This window comes from Saccopteryx leptura, chromosome 6, assembly GCF_036850995.1.
Source record: "Saccopteryx leptura isolate mSacLep1 chromosome 6, mSacLep1_pri_phased_curated, whole genome shotgun sequence".
Lineage (NCBI taxonomy): Eukaryota > Metazoa > Chordata > Mammalia > Chiroptera > Emballonuridae > Saccopteryx > Saccopteryx leptura.
In genome coordinates, this window is record NC_089508.1 from 151,361,313 (window position 1) to 151,382,856 (window position 21,544).

Consider the following 21,544-nt stretch of genomic DNA (forward strand, 5'->3'; position numbering starts at 1 on the left):
ACCATCTCATTAGCCAAAAGCAGGCCCATAGTTCCCATTGAAATACCGGTCAGTTTATTGACTTAAATTTACTTGTTCTTTATTTTAAATATTGTACTTGTTCCCGTTTTGTTTTTTTACTTTAAAATAAGTTATGTGCAGTGTGCATAGGGATTTGTTCATAGTTTTTTTTTTATAGTCTGGCCCTCCAACGGTCTGAGGGACAGTGAACTGGCCCCCTGTGTAAAAAGTTTGGGGACCCCTGTTTTAAACCCTGGTCTCTCTTTTTTTTTTTTTTTTTTTAAGATTTTATTTACTGAGTTTAAAGAGAAAGGTGGAGGGGGGAGGAGTAGGAAGCATCAACTCATAGTGGCTTCTAGTATGTGCCTTGACCAGTCAAGCCTGGGGTTTCTAACCAGTGACTTCAGCATTCCAGGTTGAAGCTCTGTCCACTGAGCCACCACGGGTCTGGCAAACCCCATGCTCTTTAGAATACCTTTGAGTCCCACCATCCCTCATTCCTGCTTGGTCTATGGCCTGGAATTATCTTTGCAGTGTTTTTTATTTACAAGAATGTCAGAGTTGTTAAGTGGCAAAATTCTCACTGCCTTTTTCATGTGGTCACACACTCCTGTTTTTGTCTTTCTTTAGACTAGGAAGAACTGACTTCTGTGATTTTGGGGGGACCTATGTTGGTCAGCCTGTCTACTCTCGGGTGCCTGATAACAAATTAAATCCTAACAACACCAAACTATTTTTCATTGATGCTTGTTAGCATGGACTTTATAGGGAGATAAACTCCCTGAGTGTGAAAGAAGGAGCCCAGGACTCTGATTTCTTGCTCACCTTTTTTCCTCATTTCTCCTTTTCTTTCTAAATGTATGTGTTAGGGCCCTTAGCTTTTTTTTTTTTTTTTTTTTTTTTTTTTTACAGAGACAGAGTCAGAGTGAGGGATACACAGAGACAGACAGACAGGAACAGAGAGATGAGAAGCATCAATCATTAGTTTTTCGTTGTGCATTGCGACACCTTAGTTGTTCATTGATTGCTTTCTCATATGTGCCTTGACCATGGGCCTTCAGCAGACCGAGTAACCCCTTGCTTGAGCCAGTGACCTTGGGTCCAAGCTGGTGAATTTTTGCTCAAACCAGATGAGCCCACGCTCAAGCTGGCGACCTCGGGGTCTCGAACCTGGGTCTTCCGCATCCCAGTCTGATGCTCTATCCACTGCACCACCACCTGGTCAGGCAGGGCCCTTAGCTTATTAAAAGCTCAGTCACAGCCATCATAATAATTAGCGATCTTTTGTGTCCCACAGGCACTTAATGATGCCAAGCGGGAGCTTCGCTTTCTCTTAGTTTATCTCCATGGAGAGGATCACCAGGACTCGGATGACTTCTGTCGGTAAGTGGATTGACCACTTTCTCTCTCTTTCCTGACCTCATCTGCTGAGAGTTTGTAGTAAGCAAGTTCTTCTCATGTCCCTCTCCACAGCAACACCCTCTGTGCCCCTGAAGTTATTTCCCTAATAAACACTCGGATGCTATTCTGGGCGTGCTCCACAAACAAGCCTGAGGGATACAGGGGTAAGTTGTGTTTCCTTTGCCTCATTGTGATTGTTGGGATGCCTTTGGAATAAGCTGGAAAGACTTGCCGTTTATTGCATGTTTACTCTGTGGTAGACAGAATATTAGATGCTATTTATACATTATCTCATTTAATCTTCAGCAATCTTGAGAGATAAGAGTGTACTCAGAAACAGGCCCAGAGTTTAAGTCTGGCCCAGGATTGCACAGGGAGCAAGTGTTGGTATAAACAGTTCTTTCAGACTCTAGCCCACTCTTTTCTTTTAATTTTTTTGAATTAAAAAAAATATTTTTCAATTATGATTGACATTCAATATTATATTAGTTTCACTCTGGCAGTATAGCTCAGTTGGTTAGATTAGAACATCGTCTGATATACCAAGGTTGTGGGGATCCCGTCAGGGCACATACAAGAACCAACCAGTGAGTGCAGAAATAAATGGAACAACAAATCCATGTCTCTCTCTCTCTCTCTCTTGCTTTCTCTAAAAACAATAAACAAAAATATTTTAAAATGTTAGTTTTATGTGTACATCATAGTGGTTAGATGTTTAACTTATGGAGTGATCCCCTAATAAGTCTGATACCACCTGGCACCATACACAGTCATTACAACATAACTGACTCTATTCCCGTGCTTTGCTTTATGTCCTTGTGACTTCATAACTGCCAATTTGTATTTCTTGATTCTGTCCCCTTTTCACCTAGTCCCCTAGCCTAGCCCATTCTTTATAGTTAACCATTGCCAGAGCCTGTTTTTATTCTTAAAAACACCCAGTCCTGCATGGCCTCTGCTAGCGCAGTGGGTAAAGCATTGACTTGGAATGCTGAGATTGCCAATTTGAAACACTTGGCTTGCCCGGTCAAGGCATATATAGGAGTTGATGCTTCCTGCTCCTCTCTCCTTCTCTCTCTTTCTCTCTTACTCTCCTTTCTCTAAAAAAAGAATAAATAAAATCACAAAAGCACACAGTCCTGGCCCTGGCCAGTTGGCTCAGTGGTGGAGCATCAGCCCGGCGTGCAGGAGTCCTGGGTTCAATTCCCGGCCAGGGCACACAGAAGCGCCCATCTGCTTCTCCACCCCTCCTCCTCTCCTTCCTCTCTGTCTCTCTCTTCCCCTCCCACAGCCGAGGCTCCATTGGAGCAAAGTTGGCCTAGGCGCTGAAGATGGCTCCATGGCTTCTGCCTCAGGCGCTGGAATGGCTCTGATCGCAACAGAGCGACGCCCCAGATGGGCAGAGCATTGCCCCTGGTGGGCATGCTGGGTGGATCCCAGCCGGGTGCCTGCGGGAGTCTGTCTGACTGCCTCCCCGTTTCCAACTTCAGAAAAACAACAACAAAAAAAAACACAGTCCTAGCCAGCCAGCCGCTTGCCTATAATCTTAATGGGCTTCGTACTGAAGAGTTTATTCTCATCATCAGTAATTTTATTTTATTTTATTTATTTATTTATTTATTTATTTATTTTTGAAGTCAGAAACGGGGAGGCAGTCAGACAGACTCCCGACCGGGATCCACCCGGCAAGCCCACCAGGGGGCAATGCTCTGCCCATCTGGGGCGTCATTCTGTTGCAACCAGAGCGATTCTAGCACCTGAGGCAGAGGCCACAGAGCCATCCTCAGCGCCCGGGCCAACTTTGCTCCAATGGAGCCTTGGCTGCGGGAGGGGAAGAGAGAGACAGAGAGGAAAGAGAGGGGAAGGGGTAGAGAAGCAGATGGGCGCCTCTCCTGTGTGCCCTGGCTGGGAATCAAACCCGGGACTCCCGCACGCCAGGCCGACGCTCTACCACTGAGTCAACCGGCCAGGACCTCATCATCAGTAATTTTAATAGACCTGGCCCTGGCCGGTTGGCTCTATGGTAGAGCATCGGCCCAGTGTATGGAAGTCCTAGGTTTGATTCCCAGTCAGAGCACACAGGAGAAGCGACCATCTGCTTCTCCACCCTTCCCCTTTCTCTCTCTTCCTCTCTCTCTTTCTCTTTCTCACTCTCTCTTTCTCCTTCCCCTCCCCTCCCACAGCCATGGCTCGATTGGATTCCAGGGGTAGTCAACCTTTTTGTACCTACCGCCCACTTTTGTATCTCTGTTAGTAGTAAAATTTTCTAACCGCCCACCGGTTCCACCGCAATGGTGATTTATAAAGTAGGGAAGTAACTTTACTTTATAAAATTTATAAAGCAGAGTTACAGCAAGTTAAAGCATATAGTAATAATTACTTACCAAGTACTTTGTCGGATTTTCGCTAAGTTTGGCAGAATAAATCTTTATAAAACAACTTACTATAGTTAAATCTTTTTATTTATACTTTGGTTGCTCCACTACTGCCCACCATGAAAGCTGGAACACCCACTAGTGGCCGGTAGGGACCAGGTTGGCTACCACTGGTTTAAGCAGTTTGGCCCCAGGTGCTGAGGATGGTTCCATGGCTTCGTCGCAGCGCTGAAATAGCTTGGTTGCCAAGCAATGGAGCAGCAGCCCCAGATGAGTAGAGCATCGCCCTGTAGGGGGCTTGCTGGTTAGATCCCAGTTGGGATGCGTACGGGAGTCTGTCTCTGCCTCCCTGCCTCTCACTTAAAAAAAAATTAATAGAGCTTCTTGCACAATGAGTTGTTTGAGTACCTTAAGTGCTCATAGGGAGTCAGAAAGTTCAGCTTTTTGCTGACAATAACTTTTACTGGAGGTATTTTTAGAATCATTGTGAGATACAAAGGCTTTCAATGAAGGAAAATGTATTTACTTTGCAGTTGTAGGCTCAAGCCAGTGACCTTGGGCTTCAAGCCCCAATCATGGGACCATTTCGATGATCCCACACTCAAGCTGGTAACCCCGCACTCAAGCTGGTGACCTTGAGGTTTCAAACCTGGGATCTCAGCATCCCAGTTTGGCGCTCTATCCATTGTGGTTCAGCAACTTATGAGCATATACCAGCCACTGGGTTAGATCCTGAGAACCAAAGATGTAGCAGATGTTTCATTTACATCCTAGAATCTGAGTCTTTACTCCTAATTGGTTTTTATTTTTATTTATTTTTATATTTTTTCTATTTGGTTTTTAAGCATCTGATAAGTTCCTGTTGCATGCATTTGCCATTCTGATATGGCTTTGGGGATGGTGGATGATGAATAGAAGGAGACTAAGGATACTTTTTTTTTTATTCACTTTAGAGAAGATAGAGAGACAGACAAAGAGAGAGGAGAGAGAGACAGGGGGGAGGAGCTGGAAGCATCAACTCCCATGTGTGCCTTGACCAGGCAAGCCCAGGGTTTCGAACCGGCGACCTCAGCATTTCCAGGTCGACGCTTTATCCACTGCGCCACCACAGGTCTAAGGATACTTTTTTTTTTTTAAATGGTTCTTTTGTTTCCTCAATCCGTTTTTTTGTTTGTTGGTTTGTTTGTTTGTTTGTTTTGTATTTTTCTGAAGCTGGAAACGGGGAGAGACAGACAGACTCCCGCATGCGCCCGACCGGGATCCACCCAGCACGCCCACCAGGGGCGACACTCCGCCCACCAGGGGGCGATGCTTTGCCCCTCCAGGCGTCGCTCTGCCGTGACCAGAGCCACTCTAGCGCCTGGGGCAGAGGCCAAGGAGCCATCCCTAGCGCCCGGGCCATCTTTGCTCCAATGGAGCCTTGGCTGCGGGAGAGGAAGAGAGAGACAGAGAGGAAGGAGGGGGGGTGGAGAAGTAAATGGGCGCTTCTCCTATGTGCCCTGGCCGGGAATCGAACCCGGGTCCCCCACACGCCAGGCTGACGCTCTACTGCTGAGCCAACCGGCCAGAGCTCTAAGGATACTTTTTAAAGAAACTTATAAAATCTCTTTTTTTTTAACTGGAATAAAATCATAGGTAAAACTTTGTTGTGGTAAAATCTTGGTTATTTTATTCATTTTAATTTAATTTAATTTTATTTTAGTTACTATTTTTTAATTGAGAGGAAGGGATATAGAGACTGATTCCTGCTTGCAGCCCTACTGGGATCCACCTGGCAGCCCCCGTCTGGGGCCATGCTTGAATCACCTGAGGCCAACACTTAGAACAACTGAGCTGTCCTCAGCGCCCCAGGCTGATGCTGGAATTATTCTGGCTTGCTCATTGTAAAGTCTTAAGAGTTGATCTGTTTTATCCCAAAGTCCCGCCCTTTGACCTGTGGCATCCTTTTTTCTGTCAGTTTCTCAAGCTTTACGAGAGAACACATATCCATTCCTGGCCATGATTATGCTAAAGGATCGGAGGATGACTGTGGTGGGACGGCTAGAAGGACTCATTCAACCTGACGACCTCATTAATCAGCTGGCATTCATCATGGATGCAAACCAGACTTACTTGGTGTCAGAACGCCTAGAAAGGTATACAGGGGAGTTCCTCTCTGGAACTGAGGAACCAGATGACCTCGGGCTCCACATAACATGGCTTCTCTCTCGTAGTCAACGTTAACAACTTTGTTAATTTAGTGTTAAAATATTTATATACTTTGACATAAGTAACTCTCCGTCAGATCATCTATTCTTAAAGAGATGTGAAACAAAATACAGACATGGCTCTGTGCTGCAGAATATATATTGTGTCATTTAGACTAGCAGACCCTTGATATAAAAGAGCTTAAATGTAAAAAAATGAAAGATGATTGTAACTCTTCTCCTAATGATGTAATGTTCATGTAGAAAATTTGGAAAACACAGAAGAGCACAAAGAGGAAATTTAAAATCACCCATAATCCTACCAGTTTTGACATTCTAGTATATTTTCTTTCAATTATATAGAAATACACAGAGTCCTATGTACACGTACAATTTTTTGGAGAGAAAATAGGATATACACCAACATGTTACAGTGTTTTCTCTTTGGCTAGAACTCTGAATATTTCTGCATTTTTCAGATCTTCTGAGATTGGGTATGTGGTGGTTGGTTTTATGAAAACAACTTACACAGAAATGTAGTAGCCCAAAAAGTTATTTACCTGTAAAATATGATCTGTTGATTATTTTATAACAATAATACTGGTTTACTCTTGTTAGAATTTAGGAAACTGATAGCTTAATAGTAAGTAAAGTTAGAAGAGAAGGAAAAAGCTTGCCAATTCTTTTTCTGCCTATTAAACTGGGAAAAGAAGTGGCTCATTCAAATTCTGCCCCACTCTGGTTTGGATCCCTTTATGGTACTGTTCTCCTAATGATGTAATGTTCTGTGAAATAGTTCTCTGCCAACATTGTCAATCTCTTCACTCCCCCCCCCCCCCCCGAATTTCAATATAAGAAAACCCAAAGTGTCTGACCTGTGGTGGCACGATGGATAAAGTGTCAACCTGGAATGCTGAGGTTGCCGGTTCAAAATCCCAGGCTTGCCCTGGCCGATTGGCTCAGCGGTAGAGCATTGGCCTGGCGTGCGGGGGACCCGGGTTCAATTCCCGGCCAGGGCACATAGGAGAAGCACCCATCTGCTTCTCCACCCCCACCCCCCTCCTTCCTCTCTGTCTCTCTCTTCCTCTCCCGCAGCCAAGGCTCCATTGGAGCAAAGATGGCCCGGGCACTGGGGATGGCTCCTTGGCCTCTGCCCCAGGTGCTAGAGTGGCTCTGGTCACGGCAGAGCGACGCCCCGTAGGGGCAGAGCATCGCCCCCTGGTGGGCAGAGCTTCGCCCCTGGTGGGCGTGCTGGGTGGATCCCGGTCGGGCGCATGCGGGAGTCTGTCTGACTGTCTCTCCCTGTTTCCAGCTTCAGGAAATTAAAAAAAAATCCCAGGCTTGCCTGGTCAAGGCACATATAGGAAGCAACTATGAATTGATGCTTCCTGCTCCTTCCCCCCTTCCCTCTCTTTTCTCTCACCCCCTTTTCTGTAAAAAAAAAAAAAAAAAAAAAAAAATCAATAAATAAAGTAAAAAAGAAAAAAGAAAAACCCCAGAGCTTGGTGAGCTTGCTCTTTTCCTTGTGTGACTTTTGATCTGTCTGTAGGGAAGAACGAAACCAGACACAGGTGCTGAGGCAGCAGCAGGACGAGGCCTACCTGGCCTCGCTCCGGGCTGACCAGGAGAAGGAGAGAAAGAAGCGGGAGGAGCGCGAGCAGAAGCGGCGGAAGGAGGAGGAGGTAAAGCAGCAAAAGTTGGCAGAGGAGAGGCGGCGGCAGGTAATGAATGTGTCTCTATTCCTGATGACTCCCAAACCAGTCTTATCTTTAGTGTGAAAGGAAAGAACTAGAAGAGGGTGGAATCATGGGGATTTAAATTCTCCTTGCCTTTTTTTTTAATTTACACCTGAGATAAGGTGAGGGCATGCTTCAGTGAGAGCCCTGCACTAGCTTCCTTTATCTTGAAGGGTTTATTTTATTTTATTTTATTTATTGCTTTGAGAGTGAGGGGCAGGGAGAGAAACATCGATTTGTTGTTCCACTTATTTATGCGTTCGTTGGTTGTTCCTTGTATGTGCCCTGACTGGGGATCGAACCCTCAATCAACCTTAATGTATGGGGACAATGCTCTAACCAACTGAGCTATCCAGTCAGGGCTCTCCTTGCTATTTTTATATTTGCTATATTTTCACAAAAAGTATTTTTAAATGTGTAAAAATTTGCCCTGGCTGGATAGCTCAGTTGGTTAGAGCATTGTCCCAAAGCTCTGAGATTGATGGTTCAATCCCTGGTCAGGGCACATTCAGGAACAGCTCAATATTCCTGTCTCTGTCTCCCCCCTGCCCCCCTCCCTTTCTCCCTTCCTCCTTTCCTCTCTTCCTCTCTCAAATCAATAAATAAAAATGTTTAAAATAAAATAAAATATAAAAATTTTAATTAAAAATATACAACAGTGAGTAAAAGGCGTAATAACTGTGTTCCATGGGAAGTAAATATAGGTAGTAAACAGTTCACAGTGCTATTTAAACTGTTCATTCATAGTAGCAGTTTTGACTCGTTTGGCACTTTATTCATGGCCTTGTTTCATTATATGTTACCACTTTATTATAGCCAGTGTCCTCTGGTCATTCCTTTTTTTTGAACAGTTAAATACCTGAAACAGTCAATAAATAGTACATGTGATGCAATAGTATTTTGAATTCAGTTGTTTCTGACTCTTGGCAACAAGTTTTTCTGATATTAGTTACTAATTTTCCTTTGCATAATAGACCTAGATGGTGATTGCATTTCCAGTTTCCTTGTTGGAGTCCTAGCCTTACCTTTGCTTTGTGTTTCTACAGAATTTACAGGAGGAAAAGGAACGGAAGTTGGAGTGCCTGCCCCCTGAGCCTTCCCCTGATGACCCTGAAAGTGTCAAGATCATTTTCAAATTACCCAATGATTCTCGAGTAGAGAGACGATTCCACTTTTCACAGTCTTTAACAGTAAGGACTGCCTGAGTACTGTGACATGGAGATGTATCTGGCCTGTAGACTTGGAGAGTTTTAAGGAATTGGCTGGAGTGTTGGTGTGTGTGCTACTCTGGGGAGCCGGGAGGAAGAGGGGCAGAGAAGAGGGCGGTGAACTACCACACATGCCTTCAGTTCTAGCTGCCAACTCCAACAGTATTAAGGGTTCCTTTCTTTATGTTTGAATCTAAGATAAAAAGGTCTTTTAGCCCTGGTCGGTTGGCTCAGTGGTAGAGCCATCGGCCTGGCGTGCAGGAGTCCCGAGTTTGATTCCTGGCCAGGGCACACAGGAGAAGCGCCCATCTGCTTCTCCACCCCTCCCCCTCTCCTTCCTCTCTGTCTCTCTCTTCCCCTCCCGCAGCCAAGGCTCCATTGGAGCAAAGTTGGCCCGGGCGCTGAGATGGCTCTGTGGCCTCTGCCTCAGGCACTAGAATGGCTCTGGTTGCAACAGAGCGATGCCCCAGATGGGCAGAGCATCGCCCCCTGGTGGGCATGCCGGGTGGATCCCGGTCGGGCGCATGCGGGAGTCAGTCTGACTGCCTCCCCATTTCCAACTTCAGAAAAATTAAAAAAAAATAAAATAAATTTTTTTAAAAAAAAGGTCATTTTAGTAGGAAGTCCCACAAAAGACTATGTTTGAGGTGAGAGGCTCACAGCAGAACCCATTGCTCTGTAGAGAAAGCTCCGGAATCGCACACCTGAATATAGAAGCACATGCACTTCATAGGCACGTGTCACTCTTCTCTCTCCCCATGTAGGCTTTGCGAGGACCTGCTCTGGGGCTACCGTATAAATCTGGCTTCCATGGGTAAATGCTGTTGGTCATTCCAGAAAGAAGGACTTAAAAGCAGACTCTTATTAAAGCTTTTCAGAATGAGGTTCAGATTTATCCTTCCAGAATTATTAGATGTGTTTCTTTGGTCAGTTGTTTTAATCTCTAAGCCTTAGTTGTTTTCATCAGTCACACAAGTGTAATAAGCATTCTCAAATATAAGATTGTTAGGATTAAATTCATATCTAAAATGTTTAACATTGTGCTTATCATAATTTAAACACCAACTTGTTTTTGGTATTTAAAAAAAAGTTTCTATTAAGAGTTGATTTCCACATTTATTACTGCAGTAGATTCTGCCATTTCCCTGATTACTGGAAATAGGCAGGAGTAAATTTCATACTGGAAATGAGGATGCACTGTCCTCATTGGGATTCTTGGCACCTTCATTATGTCTCCCCATTTAAATGGAGAGCACTGGACAAGTTGCAGTCTGTTACAGGACCTCAGAGAGCCCATCTGTGAAATGGAAATATAATCTGCCCTCTGATAACTTTAAAGTGAATGTATGTCAGGCACTGTGCTTGGCACTCTAGGGGTACAGTGATGCATGAGTGAGACGTGGTTCTGGAGTTCATGGAGCTTACTTGCCAATAGGGAATGTAAGACGCAGAGAACTGCGTGACCAGGTGACTGCGTGACCAGGTGGTGGCACAGTGGATAGACCATTGACCTGGGATGCAGAGGACCCAGGTTTGAAACCCTGAGGTTGCCAGCTTGAGCACGGGCTCATCCGGCTTCAGCACAGGGTTGCCACCTTGAGCATGGGAGCATAAACGTGACCCCGTGGTCGCTGGCTTGAGCCCAAAGATTGTTGGCTTGAAGCCCAAGGTCATTGGCTTAAGCAATGGGTCACTGGCTCAGCTGAAACCCCCAGTCAAGGCACATATGAGAAGGCAATGAATGAAGAACTAAGGTGCCGCAATGAAGAATGATACTTCTCATCTCTCTCCTTGCCTGTCTGTCCCTCTCCTCCCTCACTTTCTCTCTCTCTTGCTTGAAGAAAAAATAAAAGATTCAGGGCTAATACAGAGTAAAAAGTTATGAGCCATCCTGGTGAGTGAGAAGCAAATAGCTTCTTTTATTTCTCTAATTTATGTATATGGGTAGAGGTGCACATCTGTCACTTTGGATTTTTTAAATAGGGATAAAATGAATGAGCTTCACATGGCACCTGCGATGTAGTAGGTGGTTACCAAAGAATGTCCTTTCCCCGGTGTGTTTCCTAACCACTGGTGTGCATATGGGTTTTAACTTTCTTGTTCAGTAACAGTTTTGCTGCAGCAGGAGCTCCTACTCCCCAGACTCTTGCTGCATATGTGAGAAACACAACCAAAATTTACTCTCTTGATAATTTTTTGAATATCTGTTAGAATTGTGGAATAGAATAGGCTTGTGGCCAAAGGGGAAGCAACCTATTTGTTAACTATTTAATTTTTTAAGGTTTTTATTTTATTTTTTTTATTTTTATTTTATTTTATTTTTTTGTATTTTTCTGAAGCTGGAAACTGGAAGAAACAGTCAGACAGACTCCTGCATGCGCCCGACTGGGATCCACCCGGCACGCCCACCAGGGGGCGATGCTCTGCCCCTCCGGGGCGGTCGCTCTGTTGCGACCAGAGCCACTCCAGCGCCTGGGGCAGAGGCCAAGGAGCCATCCCCAGCGCCCGGGCCATCTTTGCTCCAATGGAGCCTCGCTGCGGGAGGGGAAGAGAGAGACAGAGAGGAAGGAGAGGGGGAGGGGTGGAGAAGCAGATGGGCGCTTCTCCTGTGTGCCTTGGCCGGGAATCGAACCCTGGACTTCTGCACACCAGGCCGACGCTCTACCACTGAGCCAACCGACCAGGGCCTAAGGTTTTTAAATGTATAGGTGCTCAGTAAAAGTTACTTAAAAAACAAAAAAGTCCAGACTGAGAAGTACTTGGTCTAAATGGGGACAAGGCTTAGGGATGGAAAGAAGTGGCAGAGGGGAGTCTGGTGGTTGTGCTGGCCTTTAATTTAACATTCATAGAGGTAATAACCTACAGCTGAATATTTGATAGGTTTTTCTTACTCTTTTTAGCAAGAGAGAGACAGACAGACAGAAGGGAGAGAGATGAGAAGCATCAATTTGTAGTTGCAGCACTTTAGTTGTTCATTGATTGCTTTTCATACGTGCCTTGACCAAGGGCCTCCAGCTGAGCCAGTGACCACTGTTCAGGGCACCAACCCTGAGTTCAAGCCAGCGACCATGTGATCATGTCTAAGATCACACACTCAAGTTGGCAACCCACATTCAAACCGGTGAGCCTGCACCCAAGCCAGATGAGCCTGTCCTCAATCCAGCAGTCTCGGGTTTTGAACCTGGTTCCTCAGCATCCCAGTTTGATGCTCTATCTAGTGTGCCACCATTGGTCAGTTAATATTGGGGGTTTTTGTTTGTCTTTTTTAGCGGGTAAGGGACACAGGGACAGACAGACAGGAAGGGACCATAGTTGTTCATTGATTGCTTTCTCATACGTGCCTTGACTTGGGGCTCCAGTCAAGCCAGTGACCCCTTGCCCAAGCCAGCAACCTTTGGGTTCAAACCATTGACCATGGGGTCATGTCTATGATCCCACGCTCAATCAAGCAGGATGAGCTCATACTCAAGCCGGTGACCTCGAGGTTTCAAACCTGGGTCCTCTGTGTCCTGGGTCAATGCTCTATCCACTGCACCACCACCTAGTCAGGCCTGGTCAGGCAGGCAATTGATAGTTTTTAATGCTCTTGCAGACTATGTTGTCTTCCTATGAGCTCTGTTTTTCATAAAGAACCTCAAGGAGGAGTGAATGTTCAGTGAAATAGTTTGCACATGATGCCTTCTCTTGATAGTAGTAAAATGATGAGATAACAAAGGATAAACTGTAAAAAACTCTCTAGGCCCAATGAGTGGGCGAAGAGTGGCAGCTCACCTCCACTTAAATGCTGAACATACAAGAGAGTCCCAATTATACTCAGCCCAGGACAATCTTCTGCCCACTTGGAACCAAAAGGAACCTTTGAGGTGCTATCATCTGTTTTCAGTTGCCCATCGCCATGACAACAAAAAATGCCAGTTTTGTGTCAAGGTTGAAAATAGTAGTCCCCCCTTTTCTGTGGTTTCAGTTACCCATGATCAATTAGGGTCTGAAAATATTAAATAGAAAATTCCAAAAATAAGAAATGTGTAAGTTTTAAGTTATGCGCCATTCTGAGGAGCGTGGTGAAGTTTTGCTGTCCTACCTGTGCTTTCCACACTCCCCACCCCGTTCTTGGCTGTCAGAGACCACATGCATATAACCCCATTATAGTATACTGTTCTAGTTCTAGTTTGTCATTGTTGTGATCTCTTACTGTGCTTAATTTAGAAATTAAACTTTGTCTTAGGTATGCCTGTGTAGGAAGAAGCATAGTAGGTGTAGCATATATAGGGGCTCAGTCCTATCCAGTTTCAAGCATTCACTGGGGGTCTTGGAACGTATTCCCCGTGGATATCAGGAGACTGCTGTATTCTCAAGCAATGATTAAAAAGAAAACGAAATACAGAGTGGGGCAAAAAGTAAGGTTACAGTTGTTCATATGGAAAATAATAACAGTAATAAGTACAACTATAAGAATAAGTAGTTTTATATACTCACAACTGTCAGCCTACCTTTGCCACACCCTGTGTTATTTCATCCTTAAATAAAACCCATGATAGATTCAGACGAAGAACACATGATGCAAGTCTAATTGATGCATCTCAAGAAAAGAAAAGGAGTCTGGTCTGTGGTGGCACAGTGGTTGAAGTGTCGACCTGGAATGCTGAGGTCGCTGGTTCAAAACCCTAGGCTTGCCTGGTCAAGGCACATACCACAAGCAATCAGTGAACAACTAAATTGAAGCAACTGTGAGTTGATACTTCTTGTTTCCCCCTCCTCTCTCCTTGTTCTGTAAAATAAATCAATCAATTAAAAAAAAATCTTAGAAAAGAGAGTCTGGCCTGCAAGCCAAAGCATCAACCTAGAACACTGGTAGCCAGTTCAAAACCCTGGGTTTGCCTGACCTGTGGTGGCGCAGTGGGATAAAACGTCGACTTGGAACACTGAGGTTGCCGGTTCAAAACCTTGGGCTTGCTTGGTCAAGGCACATATGGGAGTTGATGCTTCCTGCTCCTCCCCCTTCTCTCTCTCTCTCTCTCTTTCTCTCTCTCTCTCTCTCTCCCCTCTCTCTAAAAATCAATAAATAAAATATAAAAAAACAAAACTCTGGGCTTGCCTGTCAAGGCACATGTGAGAAGCAACTACTATGAGTTGATGCTTCCTATTCCTCCCCACTTCTCTCTTCTAAAGTCAATTTAAAAAAGGAAAAGGAAAGTCAACACATCTGATTTTTTAAGAAAAGGGAGAGAATATTAATGGAAATTGCAGAGTCAGAGAAGGGAACTGAAAATAATTGATGTTGGTAGACTAAAATACTAGAAGTTAATTAAAATCATGAATGAATTAAATAAGAGGACCATGGATTTACTCCTTAAATCCTAGAATTATAGCCCCCTAAATGCTCTAAGGAGGTTAGTGTAAGGCAAATGAAGGAAGGACTGCTTCACACAGAGGGCAATAAACATAAAATGTCCTATTCCATAGGTATTTCACATTTCAAGTTTCAGCAATGTGAGTTTTCTGATGTTGCCTAATTCTGGTTAAGAGTGTACTTGTGCCTTGTCAGAGCCAGAGCAGGGTGGGGATGGCATTCCCACAGAAGGGAGGTCCACATGGAAGATCTCGCTCAAGTTAAGGAGGGTGTCCACCTGTGGGGGCAGCCCAGTACACAGAAGTTAGAGTCCATGTGGCCCCTGGGTGGGTTGCGGTGTTAAAACCAAAACTGGGTAAGGGGGGTTGGGGGTGAACTCATGGTTTTTAGTATATGTATATAACAATCTAGCATACAAGGGGAGATGTGTAGTGTGTACATATATTCTCCAGCTTTCTTCACAGAGAGTACTTGAGAGTATTAGCACCCCAGTAGCAGTGAACATACCATAGTATTTAGGGTATTTAGAGTATGGCTTTTTATACCATTGTTCATTAAGAAGAACCCAGGGCTCCTTGGAGAATGGCTTATTCCAGGCTGGAGCATCTTGTGCCCGATAGTAAGTAAGTATTCAGAGAACAGTGGACACACGTCAGAAAGGCACAGAAGCCAGCTTAAATGGGCTTCTTCTGACTCCATCTGGAACAACTTGAACATTAAAATAAATAATGCTTGTAACACTTTAACCTACTGAATAAAATAGAAAATTACTCTACAGTAATATAAATAAATAGAAATTTTGAGGAACAGAATGTCTCCATAGTTTCAAAGTATCACCTCACAAAATACTCAATTACAAAGGGCAAAAGAATAACTTCTGGTGGAGAAGCCTGCCAGGCACCACCTTAATCAGGTGCTCACCACCTTAACCAGGTGATCAAAGTGAATATGGTAGGTGATAGAACCTGGAGAAAACATCCTCCACTGGAATAGTCCACAAGTGGGCTGCAGCCACCTTTCTGTAATACCCCTGCCCAAATATCACAACAAAATAAGGCCTGGTGGTCTTTAGAATTGCCATGGTCAGTAAAGTCAGGAAAGACTAAGGATTTGCTCCAGGACAAAGGAGATAGGAGGTGTGACAACCAAGTGCAGCACACAGTTCTAACCTGGATTATTTGCTATAAAAGGCAGCTGGTGAAACTTCATTGGGGTCTAAAAATTATTAAATCAGTTAAATTTCCTGACTGTGAGGGCTCTGCTGGGTATGTAGGAAAGTGTCTGTGTAAGACATACACAAGCATTCCAGGGTGACGGACACCAGCTGGCGGCTCACTCAGCTAGGTCACAGAAGACTACGTCTGGTTCTCCAGCCTCTCTGTACATATGCTGCCAAAGCCAGTGCTACTTCCAACTTCTCTGGGACTGATGATTTCTTTTTTAATTTTAAATTTTTTATATATTTATTTTTTAGAGAGAGGGAGGGAGAGAGACAGATCAGTTTGTTTCACTGAAATATACATTCATTGGTTGAATCTTGTATGTCCCTGATGGGGGATCGAACCCACAACCTCAACTTGTTGTGGCAATGCTCCAACCAGCGGAGCTACCTAACCAGATCCTGATTATTTCTCAGTAAAAAATGTTAGCTTTATATCAGTCAGTTTGGCCCTGGCTGGTTGGCTCAGTGGTAGAGCGTCGGCCTGGCGTGCAGGAGTCCCGGGTTCGATTCCCGGCCAGGGCACACAGGAGAAGCGCCCATCTGCTTCTCCACCCCTCCCCCTCTCCTTCCTCTCTGTCTCTCTCTTCCCCTCTCACAGCCAAGGCTCCATTGAAGCAAAGTTGGCCCAGGTGCTGAAGATGGCTCTGTGGCCTCTGCCTCAGGCACTAGAGTGGCTCTGGTTGCAACAGAGAGATGCCCCAGATGGGCAGAGCATCGCCCCCTGGTGGGCATGCCAGATGGATCCTGGTTGGGCGCATGTGGGAGTCTGACTGCCTCCCGGTTTCCAACTTCAGAAAAATACAAAATAAAATTTAAAAAATTAAAAAAAAAATTGTATCAGTCAGTTTTGTCAAAGAAGAAACATGATACATTCAGAGTAGGGCTAGATTAGACTGTAATTTTTTTAATTGATTTTTAAAGCGAGGAGAAAGGGGGAGAGGAGACGAGACGTGGGAAGCATTAACTCATTGTAGTTGCTTTCTTTTGTGTGTGTGTGTGTAGTTGCTTTCTGTATGTGCTTTGACTAGGCAAGCCCAGGGTTTCGAACCAGCAGCCTCAGCATTCCAGGTCCATGCTTTATCCACTGCGCCCCCACAGGTCAAGCCTGTGTGATCTCTTTAAAAGAGCTGCCCTACGAATTTGCTCTGTGAGTTGGGGAGACCTTGAGGTGGGGTTCCAAGGTAATGTGATTGCTTCCTGTCTCAAGTCATCCTGGAGAGAACTGGGGGACATTTGATTTTGTGGTCTGGCTTTTTCTCACCGCCTTCCTTTTCTGTATGATTTCTGCAGGTAATCCACGACTTCTTATTCTCCTTGAAAGAAAGCCCTGAAAAGTTTCAGATTGAAGCCAACTTCCCCAGGCGGGTGCTGCCCTGCATTCCTTCAGAGGAGTGGCCCAACCCCCCCACGCTGCAAGAGGCCGGACTCAGCCACACAGAAGTTCTCTTTGTTCAGGACCTAACAGATGAATGACACTTTTTTTCCTCTCCCTCCTATCAATTCCTAAAAGAAATTGAAAAAAAAGAGAAAGAAATTCATATTATTATTATTATTATTATACAATATTTTTTTTAAAGACTGCTGCATCCTAAGGAAGGATCAGAAACCGTGCTGCCTGCGAGTCACCACCTGTGTGTGCAAGGTTCCCAAGTAGTGTTCCAGTGGCAGCCCACTTCCCTACTGCCTCCGCACCTACACCTCCCAGCAAGAGACCTCACCTCCCGCCCAGCCACTGGCCCAGCACAGAAGAGGGCACAGGTTCTCCTTCATTCTTGCTTGTATGGAAAATAAAAGTGACAGTCCTCCGTCAGCCAGCTCTGGCAGCATCTCCTGAGGATGAGCTCTCCCCCAGAGGAGCAGGGAAGGAAGGCACACAGCAGAGATGTTCCTGAACTTCCCACAGTTTATGAATTACTCAGAATTTTCTGTTGCTTTGTAATGACCAAAGGAATGAGGCTGACATATGTTTATTCCCCCCCCCCCCTTCATTTGATAAAGAGCCAATTCTTACACCCTTGACATGATTTCATGCCCTGGGCTCCTTAGCCCACAGAATGTAATAAAGGTGCCCCGGGCTGGTTTGTGCTTATTTCTGCCATTGCCCCTCTCAGGTTTCCAGAGAGGTTGTTCTTTTTGGTCTAACTCTTGCAGTCCTTTTTGTCACCTGTGCACCCCACTTGGAGCAGTGGAAGGAAGTCTGGGTTTGTGACCCCTGCAGAGGTTGTGATGCTCAGAACACCTACACATGCAGTGAGCTCCGTGCATATTCACCCATACACATGGCTGCAGCCTTCCCTGGAATCTCCACCAGGTGGCTATTACAGGGTCAGAGCCAAAATACAGCTGCTCTTCATTCCTCTTCTGACATGTACATGCTGTTCTGCCCAGTCTTGAGTTTTCCTGAATTGCCAAGTTTTGTGCCTTTCCAAAGTACTAGCATGGCCTGTGGTGGAACCAGCAGGACCATGTGAGAGTGCCCTGCCTGTCTGGGGGCGTGTGGTAGTTGTGGTGGTTTAAGGGTAGGAAGAGTGGAGGCTTTGGGGGAGCTAAGACAGAACTCAGGCTGTATAAACGCTTAGAAAGCAGACTTCATTTCTGATGTAGGCACCTACTGGAGGCAGTTTTTATCTTCCTCTATTGCTATGTTGAAGTAATAGGATTTTCTAACCTGGATGTCTCGTCTGTGGTTGAGTTTATGGTAATGGGTGCTTGGGGCAGGCTATGTATTAACAGATGCCAGCGTGAATTGACAGCATTCCAGTGTTCTATGGCTAGACTGGTACACTCGTGGCACTGCAACCTACTGAAGTCACTGTAGTTGCAGGCATGCTATGCAGCCAGGGGGTTCATATCAAGACAAAGCATAACTTGGTGGATTTGCAGTCTCCTAAGGCTTTCTCTGTTGCTTAACTAAAACCTGAGAACTTGGCTACTGTTCTCTGCAGCCTCAGTGGTTGGGGCACACATCCAGGGACAGGGTGAAGAGCCTTGTGGATATCACCCGGGGAGCCTGAGAATTTTCCAGTGGCTTTGGCACAGGTGTCTGGAACATCATCTCTAGAAAATTGAATTCTGCTCCTGGCCATCTATTCCACTTTGTTTCCTGCTGTTCCCAGGCCATATGAGCAAGAAATCGCTGTCCATTGTCATAAAATGTATTCTGAATGAATATCCGGATAAACCGTATTCTCCACTCAACCTTGTGTGAAGGCTGCTTCCTGCTGGCAATTATGCCAGGAGGAATTTCCACTCACCCAGGCCTCCCTCCCTGGTGGGCGCACAGCTGTTTCCTGGCGGAGTGCAGGAGGGGCTCAGCCTTCACTAGGCTGGCTGTACTGTCTTTGAGAAGTTGTATTTTTTCCCTTTTAATAATTCAATCTGCTTCTTATTCTACAGTGTGCACTTTATGCCTGTTGCCTTTTGAAAACTTGAGTGAAGGTCAGATTCCAGAATATTAAAAAGTTTGTGTCGGTACAACTCTTGGGACCGCCTGTGCATTTGGGTTTCCAGAGGCTTCTGAAGCATCTGCTCCTCTCCTGGTTCATGTTGAAATAGCCCATAACCCGTTCCCATCTCCTTGTCGCCTCTAGAGCCACTGCTGAGGTGCCGTCTCTTCCCTGAAAGATGCCCAGTTTGTCAATGCCAGAACAATCTATGTTACTCACAAGGACCTCTGGGAACTCAATGGGACAAGCAAAGGAGAAAATATTGAGAAGCCGGTGATACGCAAGCATTTGTTTGTTTTCCCAAGTCACCTTTCTATGATACCAGCTGTTATTTCCAAGTGGCAAGTCATCAACTAAGAAAAACACTTTTTTCGAGTTCCTGCTGCGCTCCCAAGACTGAAGTTGTGGATTGAGCTACATGACCATGGGAAAGGACCAAGCGAAGACACCCAGATGGACACCCAGTTGAATTTCTGCAGCTTCAATGGGAGCCCTTCTAGTGCTTCTATTTCTGCAGAATTACCTGCAGCAAATATTTTTTATCCTTGCTTGCCTCCACTATGATGTTTGGATAAGAGATGGCCGGGGGAGAATATTTATTTCTTTAAAAAAACCCAAAAAACTAAAAAGAACCTTGGAAATCTTCAACTGAGCAGTTATGAAAATTGCTAATGGTGCCAAGGCCAAGAGGGGAATTTCAGAAAATGATAATGGGAAGGAGTAATAACCCCCAGAATGCAGAATCGGGAGTGTTTCTGGTGCTGGAACAAGAAGCCCCACAGCTGGTTCTTTTGGGTCTTGCGAGGAATGCAGCAACAGGAAGTCTATCCACAAGGGATGCAGTGCCCCGACTTGGACAGCACCTGAATAGTTACGTGTAATTTACTGAAAAAATCTAGTGTACTTAAAATTTTTCATAAAAAGTTTACATTGTATTGTAGGTTAACATTAAATGTTTTATAACAAAAAAATTTATAAGTTGTTTGTGGGTCTTTCTGTCGAAAGAGGTGGTAGGTTTTGTGTTTGTTTGTTTTTTTGTGGGTTTTTTTTCGGTATTTTTCTGAAGCTGGAAACGGGGAGAGACAGTCAGACAGACTCTCGCATGCACCCGACCGGGATCCACCCGGCACGCCCACCAGGAGCGATGCTCTGCCCACCAGGGGGCGATGCTCTGCCCCTCCGGGGTGTCGCTCTGTTGCGACCAAAGCCACTCTAGCGCCTGGGGCAAAGGCCAAGGAGCCATCCCCAGCGCCCGGGCCATCTTTGCTCCAGTGGAGCCTCGGCTTCGGGAGGGGAAGAGAGAGACAGAGAGGAAGGAGAGGGGAAGGGGTGGAGAAGCAGATGGGCGCTTCTCCTGTGTGCCCTGGCCGGGAATCGAACCCCGGACTTCTACACACCAGGCTGACGCTCTACCACTGAGCCAACCGGCCAGGGCCTGTATTTTGTTTTTTTTTATAGAGACAGGGACAGAGGAACGGAGATAGATGAGAAACATTGATCATCAGTTTTTCATTGCGACACCTTAGTTTATTGATTGCTTTCTCATATGTGCTTTGACCGTGGGCCTTCATCAGACCCGAGTAACCCTTTGCTCGAGCCAGTGACCTTGGGTCCAAGCTGGTGAGCTTCGCTCAAACCAGATGAGCCCTCACTCAAGCTAGCGACCTCCAGGTCTCGAATCTGGGTCTTCCGCATCCCAGTCTGACACTCTGTCCACTGAGCCACCGCCTGGTCAGGCAAGTAGGTATTTTTTGTTTTTTGTTTTTTTTTGTTTTTTTTTAACAGAGACAGAATGAGAGAGAGGGGTAGACAGGGACAGACAGACAGGAACAGAGAGAGATGAGAAGCATCAATCATCAGTTTTTCATTGTGCGTTGCAACACTTTAGTTGTTCATTGATTGCCCTCTCATATGTGCCGTGACCGCGGGCCTTCAGCAGACCAAGCAACCCCTTGCTGGAGCCAGCGACCCTGGGTTCAAGCTGGTGAGCTTTTCCTCAAACCAGATGAGCCCGCGCTCAAGCCGGCGACCTCGGGGTCTCGAACCTGGGTCCTCTGCATCCCAGTCCGACGCTCTATCCACTGTGCCACCGCCTGGTCAAGCAGGTATTTTTATATGTGAAGGAATGGTTGGAAAACATTGGGGAGGGAACAGGGTATTGCATTGCCAAGGGAGTCAGGGAAGCATGGACTTAAGAGTAGACCTCGTGCGTTCCTGTGGAAAGCAGCCGCTCTGGCAGATAGCTATGGTGGACAGCAAACATCTGGGCTCCATCATCTGTCAGCTTCGTGACCTCAGACATGTTCTTTAGCTTCCTGGGCTTTGATTTCCCCAAAGGGAAATGAAAACACCATCTTCTTCAGTGTAGGTTTGTGGATTAAATCAAAGAAGTGTGCATGAAGCATCTGTCACAGGTGTCACTGAGAGTTCTTTCTCCCTGGGAGTGTAATTTAAAGGAATACTTTCTTGCAGTAATAACTTTCTTTTTAAAAAAAAAAATTTTTTTTATTTATTCATTTTAGAGAGGAAAGGGAGAGACAGACAGAGGAGAGACAGAGAAGGGGGGGAGGAGCTGGAAGCATCAACTCCCATATGTGCCTTGACCAGGCAAGCCCAGGGT

General features: G+C 45.4%; 1 protein-coding gene across 3 annotated transcripts in view; it reads left to right on the top strand.

Moving 5' to 3' along the window:
- FAF2 (Fas associated factor family member 2) overlaps positions 1-19,887 on the top strand; it is an 80,480-nt gene extending 60,593 nt beyond the window's left edge. For all 3 annotated transcript variants that reach the window (XM_066343918.1, XM_066343919.1, XM_066343920.1), the window contains 6 exons: positions 1,298-1,383; positions 1,474-1,565; positions 5,734-5,911; positions 7,512-7,683; positions 8,745-8,888; positions 16,769-19,887. In XM_066343918.1, the coding sequence (XP_066200015.1) occupies positions 1,298-1,383; positions 1,474-1,565; positions 5,734-5,911; positions 7,512-7,683; positions 8,745-8,888; positions 16,769-16,951 (855 nt within the window). In that variant the 3' untranslated portion in view covers positions 16,952-19,887. The remainder of the gene's footprint in view (positions 1-1,297; positions 1,384-1,473; positions 1,566-5,733; positions 5,912-7,511; positions 7,684-8,744; positions 8,889-16,768) is intronic.
- Positions 19,888-21,544: the final 1,657 nt, after the last annotated feature.